The sequence below is a fragment of the Chiloscyllium punctatum genome, chromosome 17 (assembly GCF_047496795.1).
Source record: "Chiloscyllium punctatum isolate Juve2018m chromosome 17, sChiPun1.3, whole genome shotgun sequence".
Lineage (NCBI taxonomy): Eukaryota > Metazoa > Chordata > Chondrichthyes > Orectolobiformes > Hemiscylliidae > Chiloscyllium > Chiloscyllium punctatum.
The window spans coordinates 94,953,044-94,974,228 of record NC_092755.1 but is presented as its reverse complement, the minus strand read 5'-3'; the positions used below and the strand labels follow the sequence as shown (position 1 = coordinate 94,974,228).

The 21,185-nt window shown below is 39.3% G+C and overlaps 1 protein-coding gene across 3 annotated transcripts in view; it reads right to left on the bottom strand.

Annotated features, from left to right (window-relative positions):
* Positions 1-21,185, bottom strand: part of smtnb (smoothelin b) — a 355,969-nt gene that overhangs the window by 48,437 nt on the left and 286,347 nt on the right. For all 3 annotated transcript variants that reach the window (XM_072587983.1, XM_072587985.1, XM_072587984.1), the window contains exons 13-14: positions 17,746-17,916; positions 3,263-3,325 (exon numbers count right to left, since the gene is read on the bottom strand). In XM_072587983.1, the coding sequence (XP_072444084.1) occupies positions 3,263-3,325; positions 17,746-17,916 (234 nt within the window). The remainder of the gene's footprint in view (positions 1-3,262; positions 3,326-17,745; positions 17,917-21,185) is intronic.

Genomic DNA, 21,185 nt, shown 5'->3' with positions numbered 1-21,185 from the left:
ATCTTGTCAGTATCTTATCAGAACAAATACCATGGATGAGGAAACAGAAATTACAGCTTACATGGACGAAACAACATGCTTCAGGTAGCATAATTCTCAAGTTTAAAGGAATGCTATAAATAATAAAGAAGTTTCAAAGAAGATAGTCCTTGTTTCCATGAAGCAGCTTCATGATTATATTATGTATAAGCTACAAAGAGAATTCAGGAAATTTAGAGTCCTCCAGATAAAGAACTGGACCTCTACTGGGCTGAGCAGGAATTAAATCTTGAGCGAAGGACATCCAAGAGATAAAAGATCCACCAGTAGAGTAATTATTCACAGGTCAATTGATGTCATGATTGGGCGGTGTAGTGGCATAGTGGTTAGCACTGCTGCCTCACAGTCCCAGCAACCTAGATTTGATTTCAAACTTGGTTGACTGTCTGTGTGGAGTCTGCACATTCTCCCCAAGTCCGTGTGGATTTCCTCTGGGCGCTCCAGATTTTTTCCCACAGGTCAGTGGATTGGCCATGCTAAATTGCCAATAGTGTTCATGGGTGTGCAGGCTAGTTGGATTAGCCATGGAAAATACAGCATTAAAGGGATAGGGTAGGGTGGGGTGCTCTTTGGAAGGTTGGTGTGAACTCAATGGGCCAAGTGCCTGCTTCCACACTGTAGGGACTCTATGATCAGAATCAAAGTCAACAATCCTTAAGCCAAAGGTAAACAAATCTTCCAAGTTCAAAGAGACCACATTCTGGAAGAATTGTGTTACCTCTTTACTGCCTGAATTTGTTAAGTTAACAGTCTTGGGCATTGATGGGGGAGTGGTAAATAAAATGTAGCTTTATAATTGAATGTATAGCTATTAACTATTGGTAAAATAGTTTGTGAGCAAACGTATAAGAAAGGATTAATATCTAAGGCTGCATTAAGTTTCACTCAGTCTAATTGTGTCAGTTTTAGGGGCAGAAATAGAAATCTAGGTTGAGATCCCAATGGGGTCAAATGTGCCATCACTGGCTCCTGATAGTCTTAATTTCTAACTAGCCCATGTAACTTGCATCTATTGCTATTGTGCAATAAACTAGATCTTGTCGTTAAGACAAATGTCTTTTCTTGTTAAGTCTTACTAGCAGTTCATCTTCGATTGATGTTAATCATATATGACCCTCAGTCCTGTATGGAAAGAAGGATTGGTAGCAAGACTCTACTCCAACCATGAGCTGGTAACGGTTGGTATTGTAAAGGATATCTACAGTTGATAGCCAGTTCTGCTTCTTTGGATAGAAATGTTGCCATCAACCTTTCTTGTAAAACTTGTCTACAGGGCTCACTACTATAAGTGGCGAAGGATTAACTACTAATAAGTTTTTAGGACATATTTAAGTAACAAGGAGTAGTTTATTACACATTAAGATATCAGAATACATTAGTTTAAGACAGGATAACGATATTACATTTGACAAGAGATACTGACATCTCTAAGAGATATTAGGCTAACCTAACTTACATGATTATTAATATAGAGTCAAGGTTAACAGATTAGAATGACAACAGACAACCAGAACTAATTATCTCCTTCCATTATCTCATCACACTCTTCAGTTGATTTTCCTGCTCAATGCAATCATTTGGGGATAATCTTGCCAATTTCCTTCCTGCCCAAATAACCCATCCAACTGTTTAACTCTGTGGACTCTGATAACAATTCATCTCCCATTATCCCTCCAAGGAGCTCCTTCCAGAAGGGTCTGTTCACTTGGGAACAAGATCCTTTCCCTCCGTAAACCTACAGTGGATCATTTCATAGACATTATGACTATAAGAGAAAACCTGACTGAGGTGTGACAATACTTTTCCCATTAATGAAGCCTCACCACCTAATTATATCTTTAAGCACTTTCCTTGAAAGATAAAATGGGACAGATTTGGTTCCTTTCAAATTCTGTTGCTTAGCTACTAATTCCATCCCTCATTCTGTAAACTGAGGTTATACTCATCCATTACAGTATATTCACAACTTTAGTGTCATATTTGGCTCCAGAATAAGCTTCCATCTAGTAAGACTTTATTTCCACTTATGTAACAGTGCTCAACTTGCCTTGTTTTAGCTAATCTGTTATCTCCAGATTTGATTCCTTGCTGGTGTCCCACATTCTACTCTTTATAAACTTGCGATCATCCAAAGGACTATCACTCAGATCTTAACTCTCACCAAATTCAGTACATATAAGACTTTGCATTTCCTAATCTATTTTTGGTACACAGTCAGGCACAGTGTTGATTTTAAAATTCTCATCTTTGCTTTCAAATCCTTCTATGGCCTTGTGCCTCCCTCAGAGATTTCTACAGTCATCTAATTCTGGCTCCTGCAGCTTCTCCTATTTTAATTACTCCATTAATGGCTGTTGTGCTTTTTGTTGCCTCAGTGCTATGCACAGGAATATCGTCCCTATACTTCACCTCTTTACCTTGCTTTTCGCATTTAAGATACCTCCCCCTTTGACCAAGCTTTTGCCATCTGACCTGATATCTCACTATATGGCTTGATGCTATATTTTTATAAAGCTCCTGTGAAACACATTGCTAACTTATGTTCAGGATGACATGTAAGTTGCTGTTGTTATACTGATTGCACTGAAACATACATGCATTTATTGCCAGTGCTTTAAAAGTCTGAAATCATTGTTACTTATGACAGTCTCTGTTGTTTTCAAAGCATTCACGAGTCACTCAAGAAATAACAGAAAGGTCAGTTGAACAGAACAAAGTTTATGGATTTCCTTTTTATTCTATTGCTATGAACTTCTATCATCTCCTTCTTTATTATGTTACTGACTTATTTAAGTTATTTTTCCATGTGTCCATGCTCTCATCCAAAGTGACTATTCTTAATATGTCACCTTAGACAGTCAAAGGTTTATCAAACTATTCAGTTGCACAGTACATCATAGCCAAGCCTGATCATGCCTTCACTTATCATTTTCAAACACACAAAGACCTTTTAACAGAGCCCCATCTTTGGCTTTTATTCATTGTCCCAACCAAGACTCTGAGGTTAACTATAATGTTACACTAATTGCCTTTGTTGAACATGGAGGTCAAATCCAGGATCCTCCTTGTTCAAGAAATTAAGATCCACACTTGATATTGCACTTACCAACTGAGATATTGGAGAAATTTAATCTTGTTGCATACTACAAAGATCCCAAATCGCAGGTATAGCAGAATTTGACATTGTTCAAGAATTTTTATTAGTCCAATTATTTCCACTTACCATCTGTTTTCTTTAAAATGCTTGATTCCATGGTAGTAGTTCGTAATGTTCTGTTGCCACCATCTGAAAGACCAGAATAATTTTCATACTTTTGAATGATACAAGGGCATTAGTATTGAGCCAGTACCAGTATAACCAAGCCAGATTTTTAAAAAATTCTGAAATATATATGTTGAGTTCTTGTCTGTAATTCAACAAGCTTGAAAAAGAGGAATAGAGAAACAAAAGTAACTCAAGAAGAGGTCATGAGATGGCATTAACCTCCAGTTTCAAAGGCTGGCAGCTTACAAGAGGAACAAGATAGATTGTTACTTATTACACTCTATTCTTTTCAATACATTCATGAATCACTCAAGAAATAAGAGAAAGGTCCGTTGAACAGACCAAGATAAATTGTTCCATTGTTGTGGGATATTAAGAATCAAGGAATTAAATGAGATGGAGTACTGAGGCCTTGATTCCAATACAAGGATCAAAGAGTGAGGTGATCTGGTTAGATTTGTTTTTTAGGTGATAATGTTTTAGTCCATTGATTAACTCCTTCTGGAATAAAAGCTCTGCTTTCTTTTCATTACAGATACTAGCTACTCCTTAACTTACTCCAGCAATCTCAATCTTTATTACAGCCGAATCCTGCTGCAAATCAACTTTGTTATCTGAACTGGATTCTCAAATTTTGATCTAACGGGCAATATTTTTCAGGTTTACGTGTAGTACCTTGTTATGAATCGCATTTTCCCCTCATAGTTCCTTCTAAAGTTATCTTGAGCCCTTGCTGCCTCACAGCTAATCCCTTGGACAGCAACGTTCTCCTCTAAACTGTCTTTATGTTCCGTATGTTTCAAGATTAGAATACTTCAGTTGCAGAGGCACAACCTGACACTGATAACATTGCATCTCCCATGTCTAATCCACCTAGCCTGCACACTCTGGGCAATTTAGCAAGGCCAATCTACCTAACCTGCATAGCTTTGGACCATGGAAGGAAACCAGAGAACCCGGAGGAAAGCCACACAGAGAGGGGGAGAACATGCAAACTCCACACAATGACCCAAGGCTGAAATCAAACCCAGTTCCTTGGCCCCATGATACGGTAGTTTTAACCACCAAGAAACCATGCCACTCATAGAAAATAAAACAAAAATTCACACCATTATAACAAAAGCTACATGATATTATAGAATTATGTTAGTGAGCTGCTAAAATATTTGTGAGGCATGATAAGCTCCTTTCAAAATGCAGTCCAATCAATTAATTCAAAATCACATGAACTTCACTAACATGTCAGCAGTACAAAAACTTTAAAATGCAGGATGTATCTTCTCTTTACTGGCTGTTGCCCTTGATGACATTTCTAGTATGGCATGCTCCTGGCCTTGCTATTATATTTCCAGCCATTCAACCAATCATCTTTTCTGCACCTGACTCCCGGAGGATGTCCAAGTTCAAAAAAGATTATCAAGGAAAACTGCTCCAGCTCCTCTAATCACAGATTTTCTCCCTCACAGCCTCGCTACTAATCCAATCATAGAATGCAGGAGAAGTAATGACCCACTAGTATATATCCATGACTTTACTGCTTACACACTAACCTCTGCATACACTCATGTTAAAACATCCTCCCACCAAATCTCCACCTAATCAAAAAAATCCTCTGGCCTCATCTGATATGTCCCTTAGTAAATTCCATTTCACCCAGAAGTACACATTTGTGTGATGGTTAATTCATATATTTAATAAAATGCAGTTTTATGCATTGTGTTTCAGGTGTCACTGATCAGAAGAAATGAAAAGCTAGTCAAGTTAAGTAATACCTGGCTTTTTCCTCTGAGTATGCTGACCTCCATAGCCTACCTTTAAATTCAACTTTCCTCAGAAAAGGAAGGAAACAGCAAAACCATAGTCAGCTTCCAACTGATTTGAACCAGACCATCCTATCCAAAGCCAGTACATGACCACCATGGCTTTTGGATTGAGCTTGGCAATATTCTGGTATACTGAAGAAATTTCCAAAAGTCCAGTTGTACTTCAGATGAAGGTATTCATAGATGCAGTAACTATTAGAATCTTCATCAATGTATAAATTTAATCTTCAGCTTGCAGACTACAACAAACAAGACACAAATATGTGGCCTATTTTCTTACTCATACTCTGATGCTCCCAAAGAGATGCCTTATGTTTCTTTTATTTCTGATCTACATGTTGATCCTGGATGACACCATCAGAAAGCATACCATCTCTTCACATCCACTGACAATACCAGTGCTACTTCATTGACTCACCCACTGGTGCTCAATTATCACACTTGTGAGGTTGCTATGGCTTTAAGAGGTGTGTTTTGTCCTGGTTTCTTTAGGACAGAGAGATTGCAGGACATGTGTTGAGCAGTCTATAAGAAGAGAAACAACTCGTGAGGCCTTGGAGTCTTTTTAAAAGTTGGAACAATACAAGCAGCCTGAGTAGATGAGGGCAAGCTCTCACATGTCTATAATTTTTAGTCAGCTTTCCGCAGTTGTCTCTGGGGTCTCAGCAGGGTTGGAAAGCAGTGAATCCCTCCTGGCTGCTACTACACTCTCTCTCTCAGAATTGTCTTTTTATGTTCTTTCCTCCTAATTGGAGAACTACATGTGAGACAATCTGCTTTCTGAATTTGCCTTTTTGCCAAGGGTGTGTTTATGGAATGTTGCTGTATTGGAACAGTTAACAGAATAATAAATACATTAACTATTACTAATTAAGGTTTCCAATTGATCTAAGTTATTCCAAGTTCTTCTTTCTTTTATTGTATTTTAACTGTAGTTTGAATAAACTGTATTTTGCTTAACATCCAGTAGTTTGACCAATCAAATCTCATCTGGAATGTAGCACCTCACATTTACTTTTAAAATACGAAAAAGTTAGGGTCTGTTATATATTGAGCGGTTTTGTTGGGATCAAAATCTTTAATTCCAGGTGTGCTCAAATGCAGCGAGTGGTAAGTGTTAGTGTTTTGTTTTGGGTGTTTCAGGTTGTTTTAAACAAGGGTTGCTTTGTGTTGTAATGGTTCTTTCAGTCACTAAGAGTTTCCTTGGGGTGGAAGAAGTCACTTTGGGAGTTCTCTCGGAAGTGAGCAAGATAAAAATTTCTGAACTGGCAAACAAGCTGGAGTTGAAGTTGCTTTTGTCCATGTGAAAAGGGAAGGTAATTGCAGCAGTAGCTCAACATTTATGATTGCCAGAAAAGCCATCGGAATCTTTAGAAATGGCTAAAATTTAATTGCAAATGATGTACCTTGAACTAGAGGCAAAAGAAAAGAAAGAAAAACCGTGGCAGAACAAACAGGAATAGAAAAGGAAATGAAACAGTTTGAATTACTATTAAAAGCAGGGGAAAAAGGAGAGGAAGGCCCTAGCAGAAGAAAAAGAAAGAGAGAGAGAGAGAGAGAGAGAGAGAGAGAAAAGAAAAGCAGAAAGAAAGGGAGGTTGAACTTCAGATGTTGGCCAGCAGAGAGGAAAATCAACTTAAAAGGTCAGAGGTGAAGGTAAAAGATAGGCTTAGTGAGGAGGATAGTGATGATGAGCAAAGCCAAAGGCCCAGTTGTAATTTGTTTAAATATGTCCAAATATTACCTAAGTTTGAAGAGAAAGATGTCGAAGCCTTTTTCATTTCATTTGAATAAGTGGCTAAACAAATGAAATGGCCGGCGATCATGCGGGTATTGTTGACCCAAACAAATGTGGTAGGTAGAGCTCGTGAGGTATTTGCATCACTATCAGAGAAGGTATCTGGGAAATAATGAGGAGGTGAAGAAAGCCATATTAAGTCTATATCAGCTTGTACCAGAAGCCTACAATGTTTCAGGAACCTAAAGAGGGAACCTGATCAAATGTACATTGAGTTTGAAAGGATCAAACAAAGTAATTCTGAGAAGTGAATAACAGTACTGAAAATAGATAAAACATGAAGTCCTTAGAGATTATTTTGGAGGAGTTCAAAAATTCACTTGCTGAAATAGTGGAAGAACAGAGAGTAGAAACTGCAAGATTAGCAATGGAAATGATTGATGATTAGGAGTTGGTTCATAAATTAAAGTTTGGCTTCTGACATCAATTTCAGTCTGTCAGGGATAGAAATTGGGGAAAAGAGAAATCCTCAGGTGGTAAAGGAAAAGGAGATCTCATTGAAAATAGTAAAGATAGTTTACCACACTGTAAAAATAAAACCCACGAGTGGGAAAGAAAAGTTAAAAATTTCAGGTGTTTTCACTGCAATAAAGTAGGCCACATGAAGTCACAGTGTTGGTGGTTTAGCCAAAGCACTGGGAAGCTAGATGTGGGAAACAGAATAAGCCAGTGAGTTTTGTTGAAGTGGGAAAGGAAAGCACAATGGAAGCTAAAAAGCTGCAATAGAATATACTACCTGATCAAAGGTTGGTTGTGAAGTAAGTGCCAGATCACTTTAAAGAATTTACTTGTAAGGATAATGTTTACACATGTATGCCAGGAGGAGCAGGTAAAGAAATTAAAATTTTAAGAGATAAGGGAGCATGTCAATCTTTGGTGGTGAGAGATAAGGAGATATGTAATTCAGAAGGAGTATTTCGAAAAAAGGTGGTAATATACTAGAATTCATGGTGAGAGGAGCAACGTTCCGTTATATAAAGTGAGATTGGACAGTCCAGTGAAAAGTGGTAGGAGGAGTAATAGAGAAATTCTTAGTTCCAGGAATCCAATTTATCCTTGGTAATGATATAGCTGGATCACAGTTAGAAGTGATGACTATTGTGGTTGAAAATCCAGGAGATAATCAGTCAATTGAAGTATTATAGAAAGTACATCCTGGGATTTTTCCTGACTGAGGTAACAAGGTCACAAAGCCACAGGTTGAAGCAGGAGGAGAAATCAAAGAATAAAGATAAAGAATTTGAAGTACAATTCTCGGAGACAACGTTTGACTAAATGGTTGAGAGAAAACAAGAACAGGTGGAGGACAAAGTGGATATTTTTAGTTCAGAGAAATTAACTGAATGACAACAGAAGATGAAAAATGAAAGAAATTGTATTAAAAAGCATACACAGAAGAATCTGAGTGTATCCCAGAATTTTACTATCTTAAAACTGATGTCTTGACAAGGAAATTGAGACCATTACACATTTATGCAGATGAGAAATGGGCAGAAGTTCATCAAGTTGTATTACAGGTGGATTATAGAAAGGAGGTGTTGAGGGTAGCACATTAAATACCAGTAGGAGGTCATTTGGGAGTAAGGAAAACTCAATCCAAAATCCAAACATTTTTATCTGCTTGGACTGCATAAAGATGTGGTTGAATTTTGCTGGACATGCCATTTTATTTTTATTTATAGAACCCCTACAGTGCGGAAACAGCCCCTTCAGCCCAACAAGTCCACATCGATTCTCTGAAGAGTAACCCATCCAAACCAATTCCTCTACACTATTACCCCTGACTAATCCACCTAATCTACATGTTGCTGAATACTACGGGCAATTTAGCATGGCCAATACGCCTAACCTGCACATTTTTGGACTATGGGAGGAAACCGGAGCATCCAGAGGAAACCCATGCAGACACAGGGAGAATGAGCAAACTCCAAGGCTAGAATCAAACCCGGGTCCCTGGCACCATGAGGCAGCCTTGTTATACACTGAGGCATCATATGTTTGAGGTAATTGGAAAACCTCAGGCAGCGATAAATCCAGCACTATTAATACAAATTCCTGCATTTGAGGAACCTTTTGCAAGGGTCTTGATTGCATAGAACCCATATCTAAGATAAAAAATGAAAATCAGTATTTGTTGATCATAATAATTGGTCCACTAGATTTCCAGAGGCCATTCAATTATGCGATATCAGGACTAAAAGGATTGTAGACGAGTTACTCAAATTGCTTTTTTGATACAGACTACCCACAAACATTCAATCAGATCAAGGGTCAACTTTTACATCAAAATTATTCAAGGAAATTATGGATAGCTTAGGAATAAAACAATTCAAATCCACTTCATACCATCCAGAATTGCAGGGAGCATTTGAACAAAGTTTAAAGATCCTGTTAAGGGCCTACAGTCAAGACTATACAGAGGATTGGGATAAAGGAATTCCATTTGTACTTTTTGCTATTAGGAATGCACCAAAGGATTCTACCAAATTCAATCCATTTGTGTCAGTTTTTGAGCATAAGGTGAGACGGTCATTGAAATGAATTAAGGAGAAATTGATGAGTCAGCATTCAGAGATTACGTATTTGGACTATGTATCAAAGTTTAGGGCAAGATTAAATATAGTAGGTGAGTTGGTTAAAGAACATTTAAAAATAGCACTGCATGTGATAAAACAGGAAGCATACAAAAAAATCAAAAATTCAAAATTTTGCTAATGAAGACAAATGTTAGTATTACTTCCAATGATAGATGAACCTTTAAAAGCAAGGTTTAGTGGGCCTTATCAAATTGAAAGGAAATTGAGTGAGGTGAATTATTTGATAAGAATGCCAGATAGAAAATGATCTCACAATGTATGTCACATGAATATGCTAAAAAGGTATTTTGATAGGGAAGGAAATATAAAGGAGAATGTGTTACTGTTTACAACACAGAACAATGTGCCATATTCAGATGATTCCGAATTAGATATTACTCAAATTAAAATTGATAACGAGGAAGTTCTCAAACATTAGGATAAATTATTTAGTTACCTTCCAGATGAAAATCTAAATGACTTGAAAGAGTTATTACGGGTAGTCCTCCTATAACATCGTAGTTGCATACCACTGAAACCTTGCTTAATAGAAAATCGCTTAATAGAAATAATGGGGCCTCTGGGAAAAGTGGGGTTGGAACAGACCAGCAATAAGTACCACTCACGGTCACTCAAAAATCACCCAAAAGCCTAACACAAAGTATAGCACAGCCTGAATGAAGGTTAAAATCATATTTATCGAAACAAAAGTAAAATTGACACATTACATTGAAAAATATTGTTAATGTAGGGACAGAGGGTTATCACCATTATGATCATCACCACTTTCAGGTGCAGTTGTGGTTGCAGATGTGGATGGCTGTGGTTTATTGTGTTCTGACTGTTCCTTGGGGGTTGGTTTAAATGAGACCTCAGTTTTTCCTGCCTTGCCCTTTTTCTTCTGTCTTGAAGAAGCTCCTCATGGGTATCTTATTGAACAAACTACTATCCTGCCACATTCTACATTATAATCGTCGTCCTCTTAGAGCTTCAACTGCCTCTCAATTTTCCTGAGGATAGAAGACAAAAGAGAAGTAGAAAGCTCTTGTGGTGCTGCATCTTGGACTTTATCTTTTTCATCTCCAGGTACCACTTCTGCTCAGCAATAAGCTGTTACAGATGAGCTATACAGAGGTCTTCACAGTGGGTCTCAAGCAATACACTGTATAGGAGATTTTCCTCTGGTCTGCGTCGTACCTCTGTGCTGCAGTGTGTGGTGGCTCATTGGAATAATGTTCTGATGCAGCTTCATTTGAGGATGTTGGGGCGATTGCTTCAGTAGTTCAATGTTTGATCCAAATATGTTGCTTTCCTGTAGACGCTGGTTTGAAGTTCCCCATTGGCTGTTCACTCTACTGTGACATCTAGGAATGGCAGTTTGTTGTTGTTTTCATCCTCTTTAGTGAATTTTATGCCACCAGGATACATGAACATCAACTAGCCACAAAACGACATGACCTTCTCTCACTAGTATCCTTACATACAGAGGAGGAAGGATAACTGGGGTAACACATCCATTTAGGACGAGCCAAACAGAGACATGCATGAGAATTCCTAGAAGCATGGCTTTCCAACGGAACTCTATCAACAAACACATCGAGTTAGATCCATCTGCCACCCACTGAGAAAAAGAACAGGAAATTATGTCACCACAGGAAATGATATCATCAACCCAAAGAAACCCAAACATATAAATAGAAAGCAGGAATTATTAACAGTCATCCGGAGACCCACTGAAGATATTACCTAGTAGGGTGACGAAACATCTGGAAATGAACCTTCCAGTTCAGTGAGCAAACCTACATCCATAACCTAGGAGTAGATTGTGTGATATGCAGGTGTAAGAACAAATTAGAAAGGCAAGTGATATGTATAAGAGTAATGCAGTCCTGCAGGAATTATTTCTGGGCTTATACAGGAATTATACAAGAATATTCTTGTCTCAAGGAAGCACAATGAACATTTATTAGTTTAGTTTTTGAGATGAAACTGCTCAATGTATAGTACTGTGCCTCTCACATGCTCTGATAGCTGCTCACACTGGTGCATGGGCTGAATGATGTGGAAAATCTGACACATGTGCAGAATAAATCGTGCGAAACGTGCTGATGGAATGGCACTATTGCGATCAGAGGTAAGCGCTCTCAAAAATACAGTTCCCTAATTTTTCAGTGATGTTATAGCCAAATTGTGCTGCTGAAACATGCTTTATAAGAGAATTACCTGTACAATCACGTGAACATGTGGGGAGATACATAGAAATACACTGGGAGTAAAAATCTAATTACATATGATATAGATATAGGAAACGCTGTTCCAATTAAGCAATATTCTCATAAACTTAACCCTCTAAAGTTGGCACAGGTTCAAGAAGAGATTGATTGTATGCTGAAAGATAATATAATCAAAGTGAGTTACATCAACTAGAGCTCACCCATAGTAATGGTGCCAAAAACAGATGGTACCAATATTATATGTGAACTATCACAAAGTCAGTGTAGTTACAAAGTCTGATTCATATTCTATTCCACATTTGGAAGACTGTATTGAGAAGGTGGGACAAGCAACTTATATTTCTAATTTGGACTTACTCAGAGGATACTGGTAGGTACCTTTATCCGAAAGAACGAAGACAATTTTGGCTTTCGTGACACCGAATGGACTGTACCAGTTTAAAGTCATGCCATTTGATATGAAAAATGCGCCAGACACATTTCAAAGACTAACCAATAACATCATTTCTGGATTATCCAATTGTATGGTGTATATTGATGACCTAGTGATTTTTAGTTACATACTAAAGGAATATTTGCAGCATCTATCGGAATTGTTCAATCGACTTTTGGAAGCGGATTTGGTGATAAACCTAAGAGTGAATTCACGAAAGTCCAAGTCATCTTCTTGGGCCATGTCATTGGACATGGACAGATGACACCACAGGATGTGAAAACAAGGGTTATTCGGAAGTTTCCCATACCTACAACATAGAGGGCAGTACAACGATCCCTGAGATTGAGTGTTTCGGAAGTTAGTACCAAATCTTAACAGTGTTGTTGCTCCAGCTTCTGACTTAGTGAAGAGGTGCCAAAAATTTCAGTGGACAGAGGACTGTCAGAATGCATTTGAAAGCCTGAAAGCTGTGTTAACCACTGCCCCAGTGTTTAACATGACTAACCATGCAAAGCCATTGAAGGTGGCTATTGATGCAAGTGATCTTGGTGTCATTGCTGTGCTCTTAGACTCTTAAAGATGTACAGCACAGAAACAGACCCTTTGGTCCAACTCACCCATGCAGAGTAGATATCCTAAATTAATCTAGTCCCATTTAGAACATAGAACATAGAACAATACAGCACAGAACAGGCCCTTCGGCCCACGATGTTGTGCCGAACTTCTATCCTAGATTAAGCACACATCCATGTACCTATCCAAATGCCGCTTAAAGGTCGCCAATGAATCTGACTCTACCACTCCCACGGGCAGCGCATTCCATGCCCCCACCACTCTCTGGGTAAAGAACCCACCCCTGACATCTCCCCTATACCTTCCACCCTTCACCTTGGCCCATATCCCATTAAAACCATTCCTGTTCATACACCCATCCAGATGCCTTTTAAATGTTGTAATTGTACCAGCCTCCACCACTTCCTCTGGCAGCTCACTCCATACACGCACCATCTCTGCGTGAAAAGGTTGCCCCTTAGGTCCCTTTTAAGTCTTTCCCCGCTCATCCTAAACCTGTGCCCGCTAGATCTGGACTTCCCCACCTCAGGGAAAAGACCTTATCTATTTACCCTATCCATGCCCCTCATGATTTTACAAACTTCTATAAGGTAATGCCTCCGATGCTCCAGGGAAAAGAACCCCAGCCTCAGTCTCTCTCTATAGCTCGAACCCTCCAATCCTGGCAACATCCTTGTAAATCTTTTCTGAACCCTTTCAGGTTTCACAACATCCTTCCAATAGGAGGGAGACCAGTCTTGCAAGAAGACAACAAGACAGAAAGGCTTATTGGGAATTTTTCTAGAAAACTGCATAAGCATCAACAGGTATATTCCATGATTGAGAAGGCGACCTTGAGTTTGGTGTTGGCGTTATAATATTTCAACATTTATATCAGCAGTAATATGTCTGAGACAATTGTATATACTGATTGTAACTACTTAAAGTTTTTGGAGAAATTTAAACATGCAAATTTCAGACTGCTTAGGAAGAGCTTATTATTGCAGCCATTCAGTTTGAACATTATACATATGGCAGCATGAGAGAATGTAATTGCTGACATATTGTCATGACTTTGATGAAGAAAGAAGGTGGTTTTCAGCGGCAGGTTAAACATTGGACTGAAATAGACCGTAGAAGTGAGTGTTTACACATTTAGAGTTAATGTAGTGTACATGTACTAGTAATGTTAGAAGAAAGGTTTTTTTAAAAAATGAAACTAGCTCTGTATTTTGATGGTTCATTTTGTTAATGAGGGAGGTGTGGCTTTAAGAGGTATGTTTTGTCTTAGTTTCTTTTAGAGAACAATTGGGAGATAGGTGACAAGCAGTCTATGAAAAGATAAATAACTTGTGAGGCCCTGGGGTTTTCTTTAAAAGTTGGAACAATAGAAGCAGCCTAAGCGGGTGTGGTCAAGTATCCATGATTTTTAGTTAGCTCTCAGCAGTTGTTGCTGGGGTCTCAGCAGGTTTGGAAGGCAGTGAATCTGTCTTGGCTTCTACACTCTCTGTCTGAGTTGTCTTTTGATGTTCTTTCCTCCTGGATTAGGAAACTGCATGTGAGACAATCTGTTTTCTGAATTTCCTTTTTGCCAATGGTTTATAGGATGCTATTTTATTGGAACAGTAAATTAGTAATAATTACTGTATCTATTATTCTGTTAAGTTTTCCAACAGAGTTAAGGTATTCCAAGTTCTTCTTTCCTTTGCTGTATTTCAGTTAGTGTTTGAATAAATTGTTTAGCTTATTGTCTAGTATTTGACCAACTGAATTGCATCTGGAACACAGCACATTGCATTTACCTTCAAAATAGGAAAAGTTAGGGTCTAGGTTACCTTCTTACTATATTTTGAGAGAGTTTGGTCTACTGCTTGTCTGACATCCAATACTGGATGAGCAGAAATTTCTTCTAATTAAAGATGTGGTAGATAAAATGTGTTGTTTTCGGATCTCTCCACATACTCTGTCATTTAGTTATCAACTTTATCCCTTTTCCTGGCAGGTTTTTAAAGTTAAACCCAATTGTTTGCAAACATTGATGTAATATCTGATCCAGAAATAACCTTCTGACTGAATTCCTGAGTCATCACAAAGACAATCTTTTTCCATCTCTGTAACATTTCCTGACTCTGTCTCATTTGATACTACCTATTGCCAAAATCCTGCTTATGCCTTTGTTACCTCTGTTAGTTGATTATATCAACACATGCCTGGGCAAGACTCCCACAATCTATCCAATGTAAACATGTCATTCAAAACTCTGCTTCCTGTACCCTTACTTGCACCAAGTTCTGTTCATTAACCAGTCTGCTACTCACTGACCTATAATGGCTCAGGATCAAGTCTTGATTTTTAGAATTCTCATTCTTGCCTTCAAATTTATCTAAGGTTTTCTTGTCCCATTCTCTTATGTTCTCCAGCTTGACAATCCTACAAGTATCTACATTTATCCAATTCTGTCCATTTAAGTATCTCTCATTGGTGGCTATGCTTTCAGCTGCCAAAGCCCCAAATTCTTTCATTCCTTCCCTTTATGCTTTTATTCTTCTTTAAGAGACTTCTTAAAACCTATCTTTTTGATCAAATAAGTGATCAATTTTGTTCTATAATGTTCCTGTGAAGATCCTTGGGATGAAATAAAGAACTGCAGATGTCGAAAGTCTAAAACAAAAACAGATATTGCTGGAGAAACTTAGCAGATCTAGCAGCATCTATAGACAGAAAGCAGAGCTAGCATTTCAAGTCTAGTGACACTTGGAATATTCTGTTACAGCAAAAGCTCAACATAAATACGAGTTATTGTACTTAGCAATGTACAAAGCAAGACCTTATGTAATATTGATGATTGGTAGTGTTGAAGTCTTTAGCCGAGTAGAATTCACAGCACAAACAGGAATGCCTGGAACTAGACTATTTGCCAGCCCAAGTGCCTAGTATTAAGTTTGGTATTAAAAGCTAGAATCAATGACATGAAACTATCATGACTGCAAAACCATTGACTAATGTCCATAATATGTTATCCTTACGCAGTCTGGCATCCCTGTGACTTCAAACTTACTTTACCATGGTTGACTATTAACTACTCTTTGAATGGCCAAACAAGCCTCTCAGTTCCAAGGTAATTAGGGATGGGTAACAGATGCTGGCTTTCCATCAGTATTCAAATCACATCACATCAAAAAATAAACAATAATTTTTGGCCGAATTTTACAGGTGGCTAACTGTCCTTACAGCAGAGTACAGGCATTCCAGCCCTTGATGTTGTGTTGACCTGTGGAACTAATTTGAAGCCCATCTAACCTACACCATTCCATTCTTGTCCATATGCCTATCCAATCACCATCTAAATGCCCTTAAAGTTGACCAGTCTACTACTGTTGCAGGCAGTGCATTCCACACTCCTACTACTCTCTGAGTAAAGAAACTACCTCTGACATTTGTCCTATATCTATCACCCCTCAATTTAAAGCTATGTCCCCTCGTGCTAGTCATCATCATCAGAGGAAAAAGGGTCTCACTGTCCAACCTATCTAACCCTCTGATTATCTTATATGTCTCAATTAAGTAATCTCTCAACCTTCCTCTCTCTCATGAAAACAATCTCAAGTCCCTCAGTCTTTTCTTGTAAGACCTTCTTTCCATACCAGGCAACATCCTAGGAAATCTCCTCTGAAACCTTCCAAAGTCCACATCCTTTCTATAATGCAGTGACCATAACTGTATACAATACTCCAAATGTGGCCACACCAGAGTTTTGTACAGCTGCTGCATGATCTTGTGGTTTTGAAACCATAAAACCTCTACCAATAAAAGCTAATACACTGTGTGCCTTCTTAACAACCCTATCAATCTGGGTGGCAACTTTCAAGGTTCTATGTACCTGGACACCAAGATCTCTCTGCTCATCTATACTATCAAGAATTTTACCATTCGCCTAGTACTCTGCATTCCTGTTACTCCTTCCAAAGTGAATCACCTCATTCTGCATTAAACTCCATTTGTCACCTTTCAGCAGCTTATCTATGTCTCTCTGTAACGTACAACATCCTTCGTCACAATCCACAACTCCACCGACCTTAGTGTCATCTGCAAGTTTTCTAACCCATCCTTCTGCATCCTCACCCAGGTCATTTTTAAGCTCTGATCTCCAGCATCTGCAGTCCTCACTTTCTCCTAGTTGATTTTAACCTACTGCGAATCCTCTTGCAAGGATGCCTTCCTTGAAGAAGCTCTCCTCCTCCCTCTACAAGGATCTCAGTGAGTTTTAATGATTTCTCCAGCTTTCTCATTTCCCCTTCCCCCACCTTGTCTCAGTCCCAACCCTCAGACTCAGCACCGCCTCCTTGACCTGCAATCTTTTTCCCGACCTCTCCGCCCCCACCCCCTCTCCGGCCTATCACACTCACCTTAACCTCCTTCCACCTATCGTATTCCCAACGCCCCTCCCCCAAGTCCCTCCTCCCTACCTTTTATCTTAGCCTGCTTGGCACACCCTCCTCATTCCTGAAGAAGGGCTTATGCCCGAAACATCAATTCTCCTGTTCCTTTGATTCTGCCTGACCTGCTGCGCTTTTCCAGCAACACATTTTTAAGCTCAAATCTCCAGTATCTGCAGTCCTCACTTTGTCCTACTCCATTTATAAAAATGACAAATAACAACTGAGCCATCACATCTCATCCTAACATAAGCCTTCTTCTTCCTTTTGACAAGAGATTCAACTTCCTTAGTAAACCATGGCTCCCGTGCTCGGCAACGTCATCCCTGCCTGACCAGTACATACTTCTCAAGGACCTGCAGTAGCTTGAATAAGCCCCACATTTCAATTGTGCCTATCCCCTAAAGTTTCCTTCCCCATTCTATGCATCCTAAATCTTGCCTAATCGCATCATAATTGCCTTTCCCCCAGCTATAACTTGCTGCCCTGTGGTATATATCTATCCCTTTCCAAGAATTACAAGCTTTCAATGAATTTGTAATTAATATTGCCCTCTGTTTGGAGTAACCAGTACTTATTTCATTACCTGCTTGAGTGATTTTCTCAGTCTTTGAGATTGCTGTCACAATCTTCCCATCTGTAGATTTTTGTATCTTAGATAGAGTCATTTCAGCAGTATTTAAGGATTTTCCTTTCTTCTCATCTGTTTTCTGCTTCAGTTCCTGTAGTCTCATTTCACGCTCTTTCTCTCGCTCATCTGAAGAGAGAAAAATACAACTGTTAGAGGAGTTAAAATCTATTTTCCTACTTTGGCAATGATCAATACCTAATGAAAAACAGTTATGTTAGACAGCTCTACAGGTTAGTTCATGGCTACACCAATCCCACACATTTACTGCTTCCACATTGCAGCAATCCTTGGTGGCAGGACTGAACAAAATTAGGCTGAACTTTTCACATGCACTGCCCTTAACACTTGAGTTTACTCTACAGATCTAAATAAAGCAGGTGACGAAGAGCACCAATAAACTTTCTTCAATAGCACAAAAGACTCTTATTTTCCTCAAAAATAAACGCTTAAAACTGAGATGGGCATTGAGTGTTAACGTGTTTTTTTCCCTCCCAGAACAATCTTACTGTATGACACTTGTTAGTTAGCTCAAGGTTTGTTCCTATTCATCAGAAAAAAAGATGATCCATCTAAATGAAAGTACTTTGTTCAATTTTTTTTAAAAATTCTGATTACACTGTAGCATTCACTTTCAGAAAGTATGTGGCTTGCAGCCCTACCTGAATTGACACAGAGTGAATATTGTACAGTGCGGTGTTCTGATTCAGTGGATAGAAGTAAATTATCGGATTCTAAATCCTTATTGCCACTTCTTCTTTGTCATTCGTAAGCTCCCCATCCAAAACATGATCTACGATGATATGACATCAAGAAACAAGACAAGCCTACATTTAAGATTATTCTGCTTGCTACCTCCACACCCTTTCTAATTCAGTAATATTATTTGTATCCATGGGTTCATTTATTAGATAGTGTGATGACAAATGACACACTAATGGACTGAAGTGTTGTCACTAAACATGAAATTGTGATCAATAAGTAACAAAACTTATGAGCACAGTATGGTATGAAGCTCACTCCAAACATAACAGTATTCAGGGCTGTTGGAAATGTCATCCTTAAAAATGGACAGGAGACTTGAACATATTGTCACCATTGTGGTATGTGAGCAAATAACCCAGATTGACTTCAGTATGTTCTGGATTATTCTGTTTCTACAGTCAGAGAGTACTGTGTCAGGGTACTGAAAGAATGCTGGCAGACATAGAACATAGAATGTTACAGCGCTCCATGTAACGTTCGGCCCTTCGGTCCGCGATGTTGCGCCGACCTGTGAAATTAACTTGATGCCCGTCTAACATACACCATTCCATTATTATCCATATGTATATCCAATGCCCATTTAAATGCTTTTAACACTGGCAAGTTATACTGCTGCAGGCAGGCTGTTCCACGCCCCTACTACTCTCTGAGTAAAGAAACTATCCCTGATATCTATCCAAGATCTATCACCCCTCAATCTAAAGCTATGTCCCTTGTGTTAGCCTTCACCATCCAAGGAAAAAAGTTCTCTGTCCACCCTATCTAACCCTTTCATTATCTTATACGTCTCGATTAAGTCACCTCTCAACTTTTTTCTCTCCAACAAAAACAGCCTCAGTTCCCTCAGCCTTTCCTCATATGACCAGGCAACGTTCGAGTAAACTCCTCTGAAACCTTTCCAGATCTTTCACATCCTTCCTATAACGCGGTGACCAGAATTACTCCAGGTGCAGGCTTACTAGTGTTTTGTAAAGCTGAAGCATGACCTTTTGGCTCCGAAACTCAATCTCCCGAGGAATAAATGCCAACACACCATATGCCTTCTTAACAACCCTATCAACCTGGGTGGAAACTTTCAGGGATTTATACATCTGGACACTGAGATCTCTCTGTTATAGAGTCATAGAGTCATAGATATGTACAGCATGGAAACAGACACTTTGGTCCAACCTGTCCACGCCGACCAGATATCCCAACCCAATCTAGTCCCACCTGCCAGCACCCAGCCCATATCCCTCCAAACCCTTCCTATTCATATTCCCATCTAAATGCCTCTTAAATGTTGCAATTGTACCAGCCTCCACCACTTCCTCTTGCAGCTCATTCCATATACGTACCACCCTCTGTGTGAAAAAGTTGCCCTTAGGTCTCTTTTATATCTTCCTCCTCTCACCCTAAACCTATGCCCTCTAGTTCTGGACTCCCCAACCCCAGGGAAAAGACTTTGTCTATTTATCCTATCCATCCCCCTCATAATTTTGTAAATCTCTATAAGGTCACCACTCAGTCTCCAAAAACAGCCCCAGCCTGTTCAGCCTCTACCTATAGCTCAAATCCTCCAACCCTAGCAACATCCTTGTAAATCTTTTCTGAACCCTTTCAAGTTTCACAACATCTTTCCAATAGGAAGGAGACCAGAATTGCACGCAATACTCCAACAGTGGCCCAACCAATGTCCTGTACAACTGCAACATGACCTCCCAACTCCTGTACTCAATACTCTGACCAATAAAGGAAAGCATACCAAATGCCTTCTTCACTATCCTATCTACCTGCAACTCCACTTTCAAGGAGCTATGAACCTGCACTCCAAGGTCTCTTTGTTCAGCAACACTCCCTAGGACCTTACCATTAAGTGTATAAGTCCTGCTAAGATTTGCTTTCCCAAAATGCAGCACCTCACATTTATCTGAATTAAACTCCATCTGCCACTTCTCAGCCCATTGACCCATCTGGTCAAGATCCTGTTGTAATCTGAGGTAACCCTCTTCACTGTCCACTACACCTCCAATTTTGGTGTCATCTGCAAACTTACTAACTGTACCTCTTATGCTCGCATCCAAATCATTTATGTAAATGACAAAAAGTAGAGGATCCTTGTGGCACTCCACTGGTCACAGGCCTCCAGTATGAAAAACAACCCCCCACCAACACCCTCTGTCTTCTACCTTTGAGCCAGTTCTGTATCCAAATGGCTAGTTCTCCATGTATTCCTGTGATTTAACCTTGCTAATCAGTCTCCCATGGGGAACCTTGTCGAACGCCTTACTGAAGTCCATATCGATCATATCTGCTGCTCTGCCCTCACCAATCCTCTTTGTTACTTCTTCAAAAAACTCAATCAAGTTTGTGAGACATGGTTTCCCACGCACAAAGCCATGTTGACTATCCCTAATCAGTCCTTGCCTTTCCAAATACATGTACATCCTATCCCCCAGGATTCCCTCCAACAACTTGCCCACCACTGAGGTCAGGCTCACCAATCTATAGTTCCCTGGCTTGTCTTTACCACCCTTCTTAAACAGTGGCACCACGTTTGCCAACCTCCAGTCTTCCGGCACCTCACCTGTGACTATCGATGACACAAGTATCTCAGCAAGAGGCCCAGCAATCACTTCTCTAGCTTCCCACAG